The 16,748-nt window shown below is 40.5% G+C and overlaps 1 protein-coding gene across 2 annotated transcripts in view; it reads right to left on the minus strand.

Annotated features, from left to right (window-relative positions):
- LOC128384288 (receptor-type tyrosine-protein phosphatase delta) overlaps positions 1-16,748 on the minus strand; it is a 135,278-nt gene that overhangs the window by 61,620 nt on the left and 56,910 nt on the right. For both annotated transcript variants that reach the window (XM_053343839.1, XM_053343838.1), the window contains exons 3-4: positions 11,588-11,733; positions 9,510-9,651 (exon numbers count right to left, since the gene is read on the minus strand). In XM_053343839.1, coding sequence (XP_053199814.1) covers positions 9,510-9,651; positions 11,588-11,733 — 288 coding nt within the window. The remainder of the gene's footprint in view (positions 1-9,509; positions 9,652-11,587; positions 11,734-16,748) is intronic.

The raw sequence follows: 16,748 nt of genomic DNA on the forward strand, positions 1-16,748 counted from the left end.
GATTTCATAAAATAGTGTAACATTACTTTCAAACACTTAAAAAAATAATTTATCTCCAAACTATTTCATATCCCGCCTTTAGAAAACTGAGCTCACAGGTGGTTAAAGCATTTTTATGCCTCGCTACACAGTGAGCAGAGACACTATTGGAAAATGCATGATTTGGACACTTTTGGGATTGACTTTTGTAATCTCCATCATCCCCTTTAAGGCTGTATTGGCAAGCATGATGTAAAAAACACTACTGTGAAGCAGTTATTAGGATTTTAGGTGGAATTTGATAGAACGGGGCGAGGAAATACTAGCCAGGTCATAAATTGCTTGAGTTATACTTTCAAACGATCCTGCCTAGTGTTGCTCCAAAGCCTGCCATCCCCCCATAGACATGTTTTAAGGCCATTGCTGCTGGGGCAGATTGGATCAGCCAAGCAGAGGGCATGCAACAGAGATGTACACCACTCCTGGCAAGGCACCCCAACTCTCCCTAGGCCCCATGTCATTCATAAACATGACGGATTAACTGTGATATTCCTCCATTTACAACATAAGCGACGGGAGTGGGAGGAAGAGTATGAAAGCAGAGAGAGTGCGTTAGCGTCAGATGCCCCTTAGGGGTAGTGCTAAAATGGATGGGTATAAAAAAAGGAGATGAAAAGGAGAGATGAAGCAGGAAGGGTGGAGAGGGGGCCTTTCTCTACAGGCCTGGCTGGGCAAGCAGCAAGACAGGCAAGAAGCCAAGCACAAAGCTCCGTTTACGCTCAGATGACCCCCCCACACACACACCCCCACCCCCACCCCCACCCCACCTTTTTGCTTTACAGACTACACGTCAGCTCAGCCAGATGTACTGCTCTGAGTAAAGATCACCTAGGGAGAAGGTGGGAGAGGGAGAATGCAAGAAGAGAGATTTCCCGACCTCCATTACCTATAATCATATCTGTTTTCTCCCCCCCCCCCACTCCACCCCCACTCCCCTCCACTGTGCCACTGTCTTTTGCATTTGGTTTTACTGACTTCCTCCATCCAGTCGCAGCTCATTTGGGTCTTTAAAAGATGCGCAATGTTAAAGACTTTCGCTCAATCTGTCTTTGTCTGTCTCCCGCCTTCTTCGCCTTCTGTCCCTCGCCCCCCCCTCCCAATCCCCCTCCCCTTCCTCTTCAGGACTTCACTTTGCATATTCCATTTGCTGGTTGTTACCTTGAGCAATGATTCCATTTACTTCAGAAAACAGTGCCCCATTTATTTAGAGTTGGGGAAAGGAAAAAAGCAAAAAAAAAACCCTTCCACACTTGTCATCTTATCTGCCATCAGCATTTTTTCTGTTATTATTAGTAATATTCAAAGAAGGAAGGCAAAAAGCTATTTGACAATGCTTTGAGCTATTTGCCAAACACAAAGCATATATGGATGTTGCTTATTCTCTCTCAACTCTCTGAGCACACCTTAGGAAGCCTCTCTTTTTTTTTTCTTTCTTAACAGCCCATCAACCCTCATTTGATCCTCTTGAGTGCATTAAGCATTCACAAATAAATCGGACGTGGCATGGAATATATAAACAACCACACACCTTCTCCTTTGAGACGCCTCCATTCACACTGATGCTCCTGTCAATTTGAAATATATGCTTCCAGACATCTGTTCTGTTTTCATGTTTCAGCTTTTCATTGTATATTATTTACCCTCTTACCGCCCACTAAGGATGACTATATGATGTATGATGTTTCAAAAGTTTGATAAAGTATATATGCTTGTGTGTCATGGTGCATCAACCTGTCATCCTGAATGAATATCACTGAATAAAACTGAATTATTTAGTTTGATTCTTTTTTTTTTTTCTTTTGTTTTGTCTGTGCAGGGGCAGCTGATAAGGGGCCAAGAGCAGAAGCTGATGCCAGCAGGGGCTCAAGAGAGTATCAGCCACCAGGTGAGTCTTTCAACCAGGCAGGAAAAAAGACAGAAGGCAAAACTGTAAGACACTGAGCTGCTTCATTAACATTCATGTACTATACATTCAGAAACAGGCGGGGTGAGGTTGATCAAACAGGCGTTCCTAACATCTTGGCATGGATTCTCACGTGGCATATTATGTGTGTATTTACAGACTAGGGGTGTTTTAAAAAGTTTTTTTTTTTTAAGTGTATGGGGTGTTCATATGTGTATTACTTTACTAGCAATAGAGCATCCCGACAGCTGTCAGAATGCTTTCACAGAATCCTCTGAACTTTTAATCACTTTTAGCATGTTGTGCATGACAGTGCCGGATATCTTTATGGGTCACAGCCTGGGACTCTTTCATTTGAACATGGTATCATCAGACTCAGACAGAGTACTCTGGGCGACGTGCCGCATAAATGTCTGAGGAAACCAACTTCATATGAGTTCACTACCTCCTGAGAAAGAGAAAACCTAGCACCAGCCATTTCAATAATTTGTATGGCTAAGAGCTTGTTACAGGAGAGGGGAGTATAGAGATTATTCATGCTTGCTAACATGCTGCAGAGAAAGGACCTCTTGGCTCTCAAAGAGCCCTAATGGAAAACGGGGTTATATCAGGCTTTTCAATTTTTAGCAGACAGGCATTCTCCCCAAGAGTGACTGTGGGGAAAGATGGGTGTCACAGCAGGCAGTGGGCAGCATTATTTTTTATAATGGAAATTACTATATTGAGGCCACATGTTTAGAGATTTGACAGCTTGGTTTAAAACTAGTGAAACTGAGAATATAGAGTTTATAGTTTCTGTCACCCTTTTCATACATGCAGCCTTCAAACATCTAATTAGTCACTGCACTCATATTTGCTTCACACAATGGTGGAATGTTGGCTATTGACAACAAAATTACACCCAAAAATCTAATTTTGCCACATCGCTTATCTTTTTCCAAAGTTGTTTGGTTGTAATTAACACCCTATAACGTCTCCAAAAGTTTCTCAAGTTCATTAGATGCATTTAGGATGACCCCAGAGTACCCAATTAATCTAGGAGAAAATGACTTTTGAGTGCAGTTAAGATCAAAGCTAGCAACATTAGCACCCCTTGACTACCTGGCTCAGACTTGCACACATTCCCCTCGTTTTGTGACCTTGCCTCCTGCTGCATCTCCTCCAGTCAGTTTAATATCACATAATAAAATCGGATCCACTTTGGCTTCTGCCGCACATTTTATACATACAGCACAGCACATGGCGTACAGTATCATGTAATGTGCATGAATATTGAGGTATAGCTAAAAGATTAAAACATTTTTTTTTTTAAATAGAAAAGTGCTAATCATAAATCATTTAGAGTTGTTGGTTTTTTGAGCCAACACCTGCAAAACCAATCATTCCTATCAGCCCTGGTTGCACCATGTGTCTAAGAAATATTCACACACCGATATTAGCATTTAGCTCAAAGCAATACTCCTATAGCTACAGCCTCACAAAGCCGTTAGCTTGGCTGCAGACTCTTAGTCTTGTTTACATTCTCACATTATTGCCTCTAAAACAGCATGAGGCAATCAATAAGAAATAGCTATATTTTTAATATAATGTAGTTGCTGGATGGATATATACAGTGCATGAGCAAATGTAATGGAATATTAAATATTTGAATTGCAAACATAATGCCACATGAAGTGTCTAACCTTTCTTTGCCCTATTTGGTTGATTTTTTTTTGAGTGCATTGCAATAAGACATGAAAAAAAACAATTTGCATTTTAAAATCACTCAGCACCTAGTTATGCTACCAGCACTACGGACTCACTGCAGAGAGCACTGACATCTATGGCTAGTGAAGGGGAAAAAAAACCCCACATACCTCATTTGTCTGAATCAATAATTATTAATTTAGGAGACGGTGTTTACTTCTATTAAAACAAATACAGAGCCACAACATGCGCAGAGTTATCTATCATATTCAGAGTGCAGTCCAAGTGCCTTTGTGGCTCCAGCAGATGTTTTCTCACACACCATGCAGACTGTTAAGTCTACCATCCATCTTGTTGGCAGCAGTTTTGTCTTAAATCATCCTGCATACTATACAGATACTGATTGGCTCCCACGATTAGCCACGCAGTAAGATATAAGTGGGTGGGTGTGGGGGGGAGGGGGGGTGATTTCTTTTTTTTTTTTTTCCTATGAGGAGATCGATTCCTGTGAGGACAGTCAGCTCCATCTTTTTAATTACATTAATGAATAACGTGTCATCATGTGCTCCATTTTTGTGACGTATGAGAGAATAAAGTTGGAGATTGAGGAGTGGAGCGTCAAGTTAGTATTGGCCAAATCCCAAGCAATAACTCTGCCTGCGGATATTTTATGAAACATCTAATAAATGTGAAGATAATTGATAGTATGTGAGGTTGGTCGCACTCAGTCACTATTTGTCCCGGCACGCTGAGAGAGATGAAGCGTTTGTCTGTTTCGGAGCAAAACTTGCAAATAGCACTTAATGACTATTCATTCACATATATTCATTTAAGCTGCTATAACGCTAGTAGCTATGGAAACATGAGTAGACTACTGGTAGTGCTGACAGAGGAGAATAAGTTTAATAGTCCAACAAACTGTTAGATGATAAATCAGTGTCAATTGTGGTTTATAGTAGACAAATATATACCAAGATGCTGCTTCAAGAAATTTAGAATACTTTCATTTTATATTTGAAAAAAAGAGTTAAGCTCCCACAGTGAGTCAGCATGTTTCCACAGCACTATTTTTTGGTTGCGAAAAATGTATTTTTTATTACAAAATTGAGTGTTCCATGCGGTGGCTCAGGTCTTTCCATCTATTGAGCTCCCGCCAGTATACCAGAGAATTGTATGGTAGCTTCTGGCCCCCTACGTGTTGGCCTTTTTGCAAGCCACTGATCACAAGCACAGTAATTTTACAATGGCCACGTGCTTCATCCCCACTGCATCCCTTGCTCCAACAGTCCGAGACAGCTGACACAGCGTTTATCTTCCGAAGCAATTTGTGCATGCAGACCAGCTTTTGTTCATCTCTAGCGCTGTACTGTACTTGTTAGAAGGATGGGACTATTTATCGAGGAAAATGGTGCATGTACACACAGATGCTGAATGGTGGTTATGGCCATTAATGTACATGTTTATTTATCATCATCAGTACGGGGCTGTTTTCCTATCTTTATTCAATAGCGTGGTCCTTCAATATGAAAACATGATTTTGTTGATTTATTATTCATATTTTGTAATTCTTTCACCTCAAATCCTACACTTGCACTCATATAACCCCTGCTTGCGTGCAGATTTGCTCTGCTTCTGCTCAAACTGAACGCTTGCACTCAGATGTACTGTTCCGTGCACAGATTTCCCGCTCCGGCTTCAGCCTTTCTCCCTCGCACTCAAGCTGCTTCTGTGTGCTCGTAAAACGTCTGTTGTAAGGTTTCTGCTCAACTCTGGGATTTTTTTGTGCAACAACCCTGTCAAAATCCCCCATCCAATAGAATGCCAGGTGTCGTGTTGAGCAGTGAAATGCTCCTCGTGGGCACGTTTGCTTTACTTCTTGGAGCAGTTACTTTTCAACTGAGTTCATCCATTGCTGGCCCCTAGAGCTTTATTAAGAGTACTTCCCTTGCTTTATTTTATAATTTTGGAATAAAAGGACAGTTAATGTATATACCAGTGTTCATACTTTTGTCTTTTACTGTAACGGTAATAGTTGCTGAATGTAAAACATCACATTCATGACTAAGGAGCAGGAGTCTAATTGATCATTGGCCAAGTTTTTTTTTTTTTAATGATGCTATTACTCCTTTTATTCCAAAATTTGTACAAGACAGCAAGGGAAGTACATTTAATAAAACCCTAGAGGACTGGAGTGGATGAACCTGAATAAAGAGTGACCGCTCTAAGACTCTCTGAGAAGTAAAGCGAACATCCCCACAAGGAAGGCAGGTCAATACGACACTTGGCATTCTCTTGGTTGGGGGATTTTGTCGGGGGTTGTTGGACAAAAAAAAAAATCTAAGAGCAGAAATCTGAGAGCAGACGTTTGATGAGCGTACAGAAGCAGCCTGAGTGCGAGGAAAAGAGGGAAATCTGTGCAAACATATACAATCTGAGCAGAAGCAGAGCCAATTTAAGTGTTAGCAGGAACCATTTAAGTGTAAAGGAAGAGTTTGAAGGAATGAATTACAGAATCTCATTGCAATCTATAAATCATGCTCTCAAATTGAAAGACCGGGCTCTTGAATAAAGATAGGAAATAAGCCTCATACATCAGTTAGAACTCATATTTTTTCGATGTATCTTTGTTCTAAAAGCAAACAGTTTATGTTGGCAGACAAATTATTGATATCCACTAACTCTCAGTAGTTGATGTGAAACTTGGCTTTGAATATAAATGACACTGCCTTTGGTGTCTTTTATTGAGTCTGGAAAGCATTTTTTTTTCTAGTAACAGTGACAAAAGAGTCTGTGCATACATTGTCTATGAATAATCACTGATCATGTAGCAGCCCCCTTTCATTGTATGTGGAAAGATCCGTCTCAGCTACATGGCTTTGACCGTACCATTGCACCATTCCATACAAATGGAAATGATGCATTCTGTTTTTCCGTCACAGGAGAGCGGCTTCCCATTTTCCGCTCCCACTGTCAAGTCGAGCACAGCTGCATAAGTTTGCACGCTTGTGTATGGGGCACAGGAAATGGCTGTTGACAGCATAATGGGAGTATGAGGATGCAATATAAATCCTTAATCATGCCTGAATCATGAACTGCAGCACTCAAATGTACACATCATTCTGCAAGAAGTACTGCAAGCAGAGTCTAGACCCTGTGATGTGTTTAGACCTATTTTAGGATTTTTTGTTTACTCGTTGTTAAAAGAATATGAAAGATTTCCCAATTGAACCAGATATTCTGTGTTAGAGGCTGTCCATAAGAACATATCTTATGGAGACTTCCCCATAAATGAGATCAAATAACACTTAACTGAAATCATATTCCAGACATGACACCCAAAATGTGCTGCTTCTTCATTCCTCAATCCCTTCCTGCCGGTTTCAATTATGAGGCAAATCAAGACGAACTTAATTCAAAGACACAAGTCGCATATGAGTCGGGTAATCTCATAGTTAATCAAAACAGAGGGCGCAAAAAAAAAAAAAAAAAGCGCAATAAGGAAACTCGTACCTCATGCCGTGGCCTGGCAGATTTGACTTGGAACATCATTACATTTCAGGGTTCGCCTTTCATGCAAATCGCTTCTCTAAGCCTGGAAGTTCATTACTAATGGCGCTTCCCATCAAGTTGGAGGCCCATCCGAATACTAATATCCCCCAGTACTTTGGATTTTTCACGTCGCATCCCCTCTCTTCATAGCATGGCAATGACAACAATGTGCTTTTCCTTCATGGAATTAGGCGTCACCCCCTGTGGCGAAGCTTTCCACAACAGATGCTTTGCAGTCATTTCCACAGACCATTGGTGCCCAAATGAACTAAACGAATAGTCACTTTATATGTATTAGGCCTGATGTAGTCCCACTCATCTTTGTTTGCTGATTTATTTATCTCTCAAATCCGGTGTCACAAATAGAATGTGTTGTTGAGTATTTCTCCAATAACAGGGCTAAAGGGGAGAGAAATATTTTTGTACTTAAAAAAAAAAAAAAAAAGAATAACTTTATGGAATGTGGTATGAAGAGTAGCAAACCAACGGTCTACTAAATAATACATAAAGCATATTTATTTGATGTAACCTCGTGTCGGCTCATATTGGGCATTAAAACTGTTTATAATCTGAAGTTAAATGGCTAGCTATAGTTATTTCGAGTATTACATAATATATTTGTATGTGTTAAGCATCATGATAGTATTTTCATTAACAATTTTATTTTCAAAAGACTTCACTACCAGTATGTGAGAGAACATTTTCTTGGCAAGGCCTTACAGACATTAGATAGAAATTAAATTAGAAATACTTTTGTTTTTAACTGAGTTTAGCAAGTGTGACAATAACATGTATATTCAAATATGAATATTGCAGATTATAATTTAAATTATTCATAATTCCAATATTTAGTGTTTATGCACATCTGCAGAAAGCAAAACTGATTTTCTTTTTTTATTTTATTTTTTTATGGGGGGGTGTGCTAGGGGGAGAGGTGATAGGCCTCTACTCACCTTCAATACATTGATGGGAAAGGAGAGTGAGCAGAGGAGCAAAATGGAAATGGTAATAAACATGCTAATGCTAGGCCGTGGAGCCGGGAAGAGCAGCTTCAACCCATTCCTCACTTATCTATTGGTGTGTGTGTGTGTGTGTGTGTGTGTGTATGTGTGTGTGTGTAGGCAAAAAGACACAAAGATAGAGACTGAGTGAAAGGGAAAAGGAAATGTGCACAATATTGCATGTGGGTGCACACACACACACACACACACACACACACACACACACACACACACACACACATACATACACACATAGACACACACTCACTTTGTGCTCCAGAGTAAACAGGAGAGAGCTGCATGTGAACGTGCCACCTTTCTCTTTCAATCGGCCTCTGGAGACAGTGCAAAGGGCCTTTTGTTGGCTCATTGGTGAGATAAGAAGCAGAGAGGGGGGGGGGGTGGCTTCAGAGACTCACAGAGCCAGCTTTTTTTTCTATAGGATGGAAGCACCCCTCTCAATAGGAACTCATTTACCATGTTGTGTAATTGTGGTACATAATGGAGCACACCTCATTCAGGCAGCCCATGGCTTTTTTTTTTCTAAAGCCATTTTCCCCATTCACTGCCAAACAAGTCATGTTTTAGAGAGATATTACGCAGCCTTTTGAGCTCAGGGCTACCACATATTTGGCTTTGAATAGAATGTTGTGTGTAATCAAGATAAAATTTTGCTCAGTGCTTATTATAAAAGAGGCTCTGTCAACCAACTTGATATTTGTCGTCTGACTTTTATTCTCACTGCTGACTGGAAGTAAACAGTGTCTGACCTTTCCTTCCTGGCTTGTTACACATGTTTATGTAGAGCAGTGCTGGGTATTTACAGCTACTGGCCAATGCTACTAGGATGCTACCAAAAACAATATAGGTAACCGCAAAAGAATACACTGTTTTATTTTCTACTTGGTCAAATGGATATTAAAGCTGAAGTGTAGAGATGAAAAATGACTGATTTGAAAATTATTGCTGAGCTTTTCCATTAAACCACCGCAGGGTAGGAATGGATGGCTATTTGCATAATTTAACTGGCATCTTAATTATTGTGTCAGGAATCTGTATGCAAATGACTTAAGTCACTTAGAAACGGAAACTTACTTGGCTAAATGGCTAATGGACTAAATCTTATCAAGTTAGAATACACAACGTGAGTGTAACCAGAGTCTCTAATTGGGTGTGACTGTGCTGTGCGAGAGTGGGGAAACAAAGAAAAGAGGGGACAGGACAGACATAAAACAAAGAAATGCAAGCTTACCTGAGTTAGCTGGGATAAAAAGGGCATGTTAGTAGTGTGTGTGTGTTTTTTTTTTTTTTTTTTTGGGGGAGGGACCTACCACGTAAAACAGTGAGTCTGGTGGTAGCGCTCGTCTCTCCAACACTGTTGGAGGCGACGCATTCATATATGGCTTCATCTCGGGGCGTGCGTAATGGCTGAATTCTTAGCACTGAACCAGAGCCGTCGTCGAACTCTATCACCTGCAGGTGCGAGAAACAAGATATGTTAAAGGAGATTTTTTTGTTCACAATGGGTGAGGGACCTTCCACAGAGCAAATTAAAAAGAAACAACACTGTCAAAGACATTTGGCTAACAACACTGATGGTGACTGACACAATGTGCTTCCTATGACAGAAACAAAAGCTGCTGCCTACCTTACATTGGGTCCTAGTGTTTTTGTGTTCAATTGTGAATATTGTTGTTACTGAGCATGTACAAAAAGTAACTTAAGGATCTGTAAAGTGCTAGAATGCATATAGATATCATGTGGATATTAGCATATTTGTGTGTTTTTTTAGTTGTTGTTTTTTTAGCTTGTTCTTTGTAGGTATGCTAGCAAGCCCATTAGATGTATAGCTTCTCTTTGTGCATAATTTGACAAGTGCGGCTGACTAACTTTAAGAATGGGGAGAGGGAGGGATCTGTCAATTTTTGGTTCGGATCTGCAGTAGAGTAAAAATTTCAATCAAATGTATCCCACTCTTAAAGCTAACATTTGATCCCTTGAAAAATGCATCACACTGGATTGTGTCAATGGGACAGAAACAAGCACAAACAGTTAAAGGTGGCTTGATAAACGGTTGCGGACAGTTGTACCATGAGGTGATATAGTGGTACAAAAGACAGGAACGACTGTATTGGACGGACGACACATAAAATGCTCACAAACAGGTGTTTATTGTAGCTTATTCAGCTATTTTTTGCATGCTACATGTTGTATACTCACTGATTTTTAGAAAGCCCTGTGTCATAACTCAATCTCTTTTAAGCATAGAGGTAGATTTCAATATAGATAGGCCTGACACCTCTGATTCTCACAAACACACGCACGCACACACACACTCTCTCTCTCACACACACACACACACACACATACGCGCACACAGAGGCCTACAAACATTTTTAACATTCACAGTATATCTGAGCATGTGTTACACATCAACATTTCATTGGCCAAGCTATAGCGGTGTTGGCATTCAAGCTGACAGCAGGTGATGGCAAGAAAAAAAAACAGCCTCCTTTCTCACTCAAAGCCAGAGAGCGAATTAGAAAGGAAGTTGCAAGACTTCTAAAAGGAAATGGGTTTTTCTTAGAAGATGAGGCAGTGCATGATTGAATGGGCATGGAATGGCAGCAGCCAGCAATTCCTGTGAGGCAATGAGGGAATGAAAACTAGTGTGTTAGCATTCAGCACAACAAGCAATGTAAACGCGATGAACTCTGATAAGATTAGATTTCTGTGGGTATGAGACGCAAAAGAAGAGGCGGGAATAGGTCTCCAAGCTCCATTAAGCCATTGCTGCTTTGCAGTAGCAAGCAAATATGGCATCTAGGGCAGGGAAGAAAAAAAATGACACTATGATAGTCCCCAGGACTGACACAGAAATTAATAGAAATCTTATCAGTGTTCTGCGATGATGTGTTATTTCTCATGGGTATTGAGCCCAAGTGCAGATTAAAGCTGACCAGAAATCAAAGCTTCAGCCAAAATAAGGAGGGGTAGGACATGCATTTAGATAAAGATGCCACAAAGCAAAAGGATATTTCGAAGTAAAAGAGCCTCTTCCTCTTTCGCTTTGCATAAAACTGGTAAATGTGGCGTGATGCTAATGAAGGTATCTGGGTCACACCACACGTTGTTTTTTTTTTCTTTCTATCCAATTGCTCTTTTCTTGTCTTATTTAATTACAAATCTGTCCCCAGATCTTTTGTATACTTCCTCATTAAAACGCATGCATGTTTAAAAGCCTGGCTAGCATGATTATTAGAGCCTGCTAATGCGTGGTGGCAAGTCGGTTTGAAAAGCGAGCGAGCGGGGCTTGGTGCGATGGATTATGTGAGAGCAGAGCCAAAAGCAGTGCTTAAGCATTCCCATTTTTGTCGAGCATTTTACATCAGAACAATAGACCTAATACCTCAAATCTCTGGTTGCTGACTTTCTTCCCCTTCTTGTTCCACACAATCTTCGGCCGTGGATCTCCTGTAGCTTGGCAGATGAAGGATGCCACACCTCCTTGTACGCCTGTTTGGTCATTGGGGGTTCTTAAAAACTTTGGTGGTGCTGGAGAGAGACAGAAACAGAATAAAAGATAACAAAAATAGTTAGTGAGCATGCTAAGCGTTGCAGACAGGGCAATTAATCTCTCTTATCAAGCCCCACACACCAGAAAGTAACAAAGTTGCAGATTTCAGCATGTGGCTGTTAAGAGGATTGTCTTTAGAGGTCAAGACAAGAGATTGCACTGACTTAATAGTGAAAGTGGGAATGGATGATTTGTGGCTGAGATCAGAACAGAGGTCTTGAAAGCAGAGTTTACCAAACATTGTCATGACCCTGGAAGTACTGTATTTCCAAGTAACCAGAATCTCTACAGGAAATATATTTACAGTGATAAATACAGTAGACTGTATTTCTTGTTGGGGGTTAAAAAAAAAAGCAAAAACAAAAAAGAATGTGAAAAAAAAGATTATGTACACAACATTTGACACTGTTCTGAAATGTGGCAGGAATTTCAAACTTGATATCAGATATTTACACAGAGGAAAAAGTTGTAGTTGTCACGGCAGCAAAATTCCATTGAAAAAAAAAAAGTGTTTGTTCCTTCTGTGACAGTAAAAATTGTTATTATGATCATTTTGTGATAGTGTCACAAAAACAAACACTGAAACAGGTACAGGAACTGCTCCCATAAGCATTCTATTGTTCACAGCAGTGCTTACAATCCCTTTGCTTTGTATACATTTTTTATTAGCTGGTTTTTCTATGAAGTAGTCGTGAAGTAGTGAGTAGCTCATTTGTAATGCTGCAAATAGAGGGAACTGTTTTTAAAAGAAAAATAAGTCTTACATTTAGATCACTCTTCACTGTCATGAATGTATTATGGTTGAAAAGATGATTGCCAGCAAACTGGACTTTTATGCGTCATTCAGTACTAAAAGCCATCTATCTTAACAAGCTGTTACACATCACACCATCAACATGCTCCTCCCTTGGACATAAATCATGTGCCAATTCAATTTCTCTAATAACAGAGGCTAACATTTTCCAAACTGCTGGAGAAAAGCAGAAGCTTCTCTGTCGGTTCAGTAGCAGACATAAAATTACAATCTCTAGAAAATCACCAACTGGAACACTTGCTACCCCCCATGCAAATGAGACACGCACCTGATAAGGTCCTTGCAATGCTCTGATTGGCCATGTGAGTGTTCTGTTAGTCCTAATTGGTCCCTCAATTCAGTACAGCAAGTCAAGTGTAAAGGCAATGGAGATAAAAATTCTAAAAATGCAGGGTAGTGGAGGTGAGAGAATAGCAGAGTGGAACAGTGTTTTCATTGTGTGGACATGGCATGGATGTTCCCATCTACTGCGGTGGTTTAGCAACACTGTACAATAGCATTTGTTCAGGCTCTGAGCACCACCACTGTAAAGGGAGCTACAGTACAACTCCGTTCCTGCAACTTGATTCCTGAGAATTATAGATATACATATATCCCAGTATAATTTAGGTTTTTGTCAATGTTCTATTTATTTTCAATTCCAAAAATCAGGCTCTGCTTTTTCCTGTTTTTTTTTCTTTTCTTCATTACAATCAGTTCCTATCTGTGAGCTGACATTTCTGTTACAACTGCCGGGAAAATCAGAAAACATACCAGTGACTAGTAATCAAAGGAACCCGTCTCTCCCTGATGAGAATTTGATTGTGAAATTTAAATTGCATCTTTATCATGATGATCAAGGCTCTTATAATTTCACTAGCAATAATGTCATTGCGCTAAGTCAGACCCCCCTAGTATTTTCCCTCTGAAGCTTGAGTGCCAGCTACAGTGGGAGGTGTAGCTCCATCTGTCCCCCTGCAACTGTTTGCCTTTTATCAATCACTTCAGCAGGCCATTAGGGGCCACACAGCTGCAGTAATGCCAACCATCTGAATCACCTCATCTGTGTGTGTGAGAATGTGTGATTGTGCTTGCTCGCGTGCCTGTGTGCAGACTGATTTCCCTTCCCAGATTGTATTGCCCAGCAGCAGTGGCATCAGCACCATTGAGAGTGAGGGACAAATTAACCTGCAGGATTTGTGGAGAGGTGACATAAGATATGTGGTCAGCAATCAAAAGGGCGAAAAGATAAACAGGCAAGCAGCTGGGCTTCCACTGGGCAAATGAGTCTGGGAAATCACCTGTTTGCCTCATGACCGGACCCACACATACATACACACATCTCAGGGTTTCTCTCTCATTCACCAGCTGACAGATCTGACAGGTGGGCTGCAGAATTGACACTGTGTAATTTGTATGCGGCAAAAAGTGCCATTATATCTGCATTTGCACCTTATCTCATTGACTTGGCTGAGGTGTGGTGCACATTGGCACCCAGCCAAGAGGGTGCTGATGGGTAATTCATATGCTATTGGGGCTGTTTTCGCTCCAGGGCCATCCATTACGGCTCGGTGCGTCTCCCTACGCCGGCTGTGATAGACTGCTACGACATGTACAGGAGATCAGCACTGGAGGTGAGGGGAAGAGGGTGGGGGAGAGTCATCGCACAATGGGGAGTGATTGAGGCGTGACATGGAGGTAATGGTGTTTTCAGACATGGCTGCTGATATCACCATCATACCCCCATTTTAGGTCTGCCGCTGGCAAACATCCATTTTGGTGGACTCGTATGGCTTCAGGTAGACAGAGGCTGATTGAAACCTCAGTTTTCTCAAACAATGCCACGACTAGCACCTTGACAGCAACAAGAAAGATACGGTCTATGAACAAACATTGTGCAAACTCATGCACCACAAAGAAACCTTTCACCATAGAACCCTTTCAGTCCATCATTTTGGCAAATACACAGAAACCATTATGGCACAAAGGAGGTGCCTGTAATTGTGTTAGTTTTGATATAACATAATTTAATTAAAATGGAATAACATTGAGCATAGACTGCGGACTTTGTTTTGCCTTTAATCATATCAAATGAATCGAAATTGTGTGAACCTCCATCCAGTAAAAGCTCTGCTTACCTCTGCTGCATATTCACATCTCCTTTGAGAGGTAACCATAATCTACATGAATTAATACTGCAGCTAGGCACATGAATTAGTACTGCGGCTAGGCACCTGTTAATCCAGTGCTAAGCTGTCGCCAGAAAACAAATGAGAAGTGTAAAGCCTGTCACAAGTTAAAAGGTTGGTGACGTGGGCCTCTCCCTTCTCTCCCTGCAGGTCATTATGTAACCTTGTTCACATTGCTGCTACTGGAAAAGAGAAGCATCCCCCCTGCTCTGCTTTTCATGTTAATAATTGGTGGCTGACTTAAGCCTTCACTGTTCTTGAGAACAGCCATGACTACAAGGCAGAGGGGGCAGACTGTTTCATAACTGGAGGTACATATTTTTTAATGGATAGACATAAATTGAAATTGGAAGCCTTTCACAATGTTGGCGCTCCAAAAAAATAGAACCTTAATATTAAATGTATTATTATTGCTTTTCCTGTCTGCAGTCCTTTTTATAAATACTGAGGTCTTCAAACGAGCTTTTAAATGGAGCCGCCAGATTAATGTATCACCACACTTTATCAGTCACTTTGTACCCAGTCCTTTTCCCCCAAAGTTTCGGCTAAGTGTTTCCACAAAAATGTCAGTGTTCAAAAGCATTGCACAGGTCTATCTGATTAACCTCTTGAGATGCAGCAGTTTACTAGAATTGTTAACATTTCAGTCGGAGTGTATGTTTGGGAAATATCATCAAAAGGCAAAAGGCTAAGAGCGGCACAGTGTGGTGTAATGGTCAGCACGGCCGCCTCACAACAAAAGGGTTTCTAGGCTCGAACTCACTTGCCAGCTGGGGCCCTTCTGTGTGGAGTTGGTACTACAGCTTCCCCCCACAGAGAAAAATGGTGTTTCTGAATTGCCTGAAGGTGTGAGTGTGTGTGTGAGAATGGTTGTCTGTTTCTATATATGTTAGCCATTTGATTGACTGGTGACCTGTCCATGGTGTACGCCACCTTTCGACCAATTTCAGCTGAGATTGGCTCCAACTCCCCTACAACCCTCAAGAGAGGTGGTAAAGAAAATGAATGACTGACAAAGGGTAAGTGTGAAATATCTAGTAAAGCCAACAATACCATACCTAACAGGAATAGGGAAATGGCTGTTAGCAAACAAACTGATAGGCCTTGACCTAAAATCAAAATGCCCAAAACATTGTGTCATTGTTTCTTTTAGATTAACCCTAACCCTGACCCTAAAACCAAACCAACCAAATCTGATGGGAAATTAGGGAAAATAAATGAAGGAACAAAAATTATGAAACATTAAACTAAATTCTGAAATGTACCATACATACCGGTTGTAATTGGTTAGCTAACCCTCACCCTACAGTCCGATGGGGTTATCCTGAAAACAAAAGCCCATCGCTCTGAAAATACACACTCTCCCCTGATGTACAAGTGATCATTTTAATCTAAAACATGATCTTTCTCTCACCCAGACAAGTGTTTTTCTCTCAAAACTAACAGCTTTGTGACTCATGGTTGTGGTACTTTCTTTGAAATAACAAAGAAAAGTAAGAAAAAACACTTTTAGTCACACTCTTATCAGACACTGTTAATGTTTAATACCTAATATTACTGTAATCTTCTGCTAAATGTGGTGTCATGTTTCACTCAGTAGAACTCTTATTTAATATATCAGCAGTTATAAATATATGTAAACTGTATCCTTAATGAAGGTCAGCATTATCTGGGAAATGTATTTATTCACTTTACTTGGAACTGAAACTAATACCAAATGATATTAAATGTTTGTCAAATGAGCTACTCTGTTTATGTGTCATAAGAAATCAAAACTGATCTGTTGGAAGGAGTAAATGTTTATTGGCAAGTTTGGCTCTGTTAAATCTACAGTAGGACACAGTAGGAAACAGCTGAAGATTTTGTTTGCCTCATCAGTCATTTAAATGTAAATTAACTCCTCAAACAGACTTTTCACAATTCACTCATGAATTCTGTGTCATGTTCCACACTCTGATTTAATGTAATCACATAAAAAGTGTGTGGTCATGCTGACTGGCGATGTTTTTGA

This window comes from Scomber japonicus, chromosome 22, assembly GCF_027409825.1.
Source record: "Scomber japonicus isolate fScoJap1 chromosome 22, fScoJap1.pri, whole genome shotgun sequence".
In the NCBI taxonomy this organism is placed as follows: Eukaryota; Metazoa; Chordata; class Actinopteri; order Scombriformes; family Scombridae; genus Scomber; species Scomber japonicus.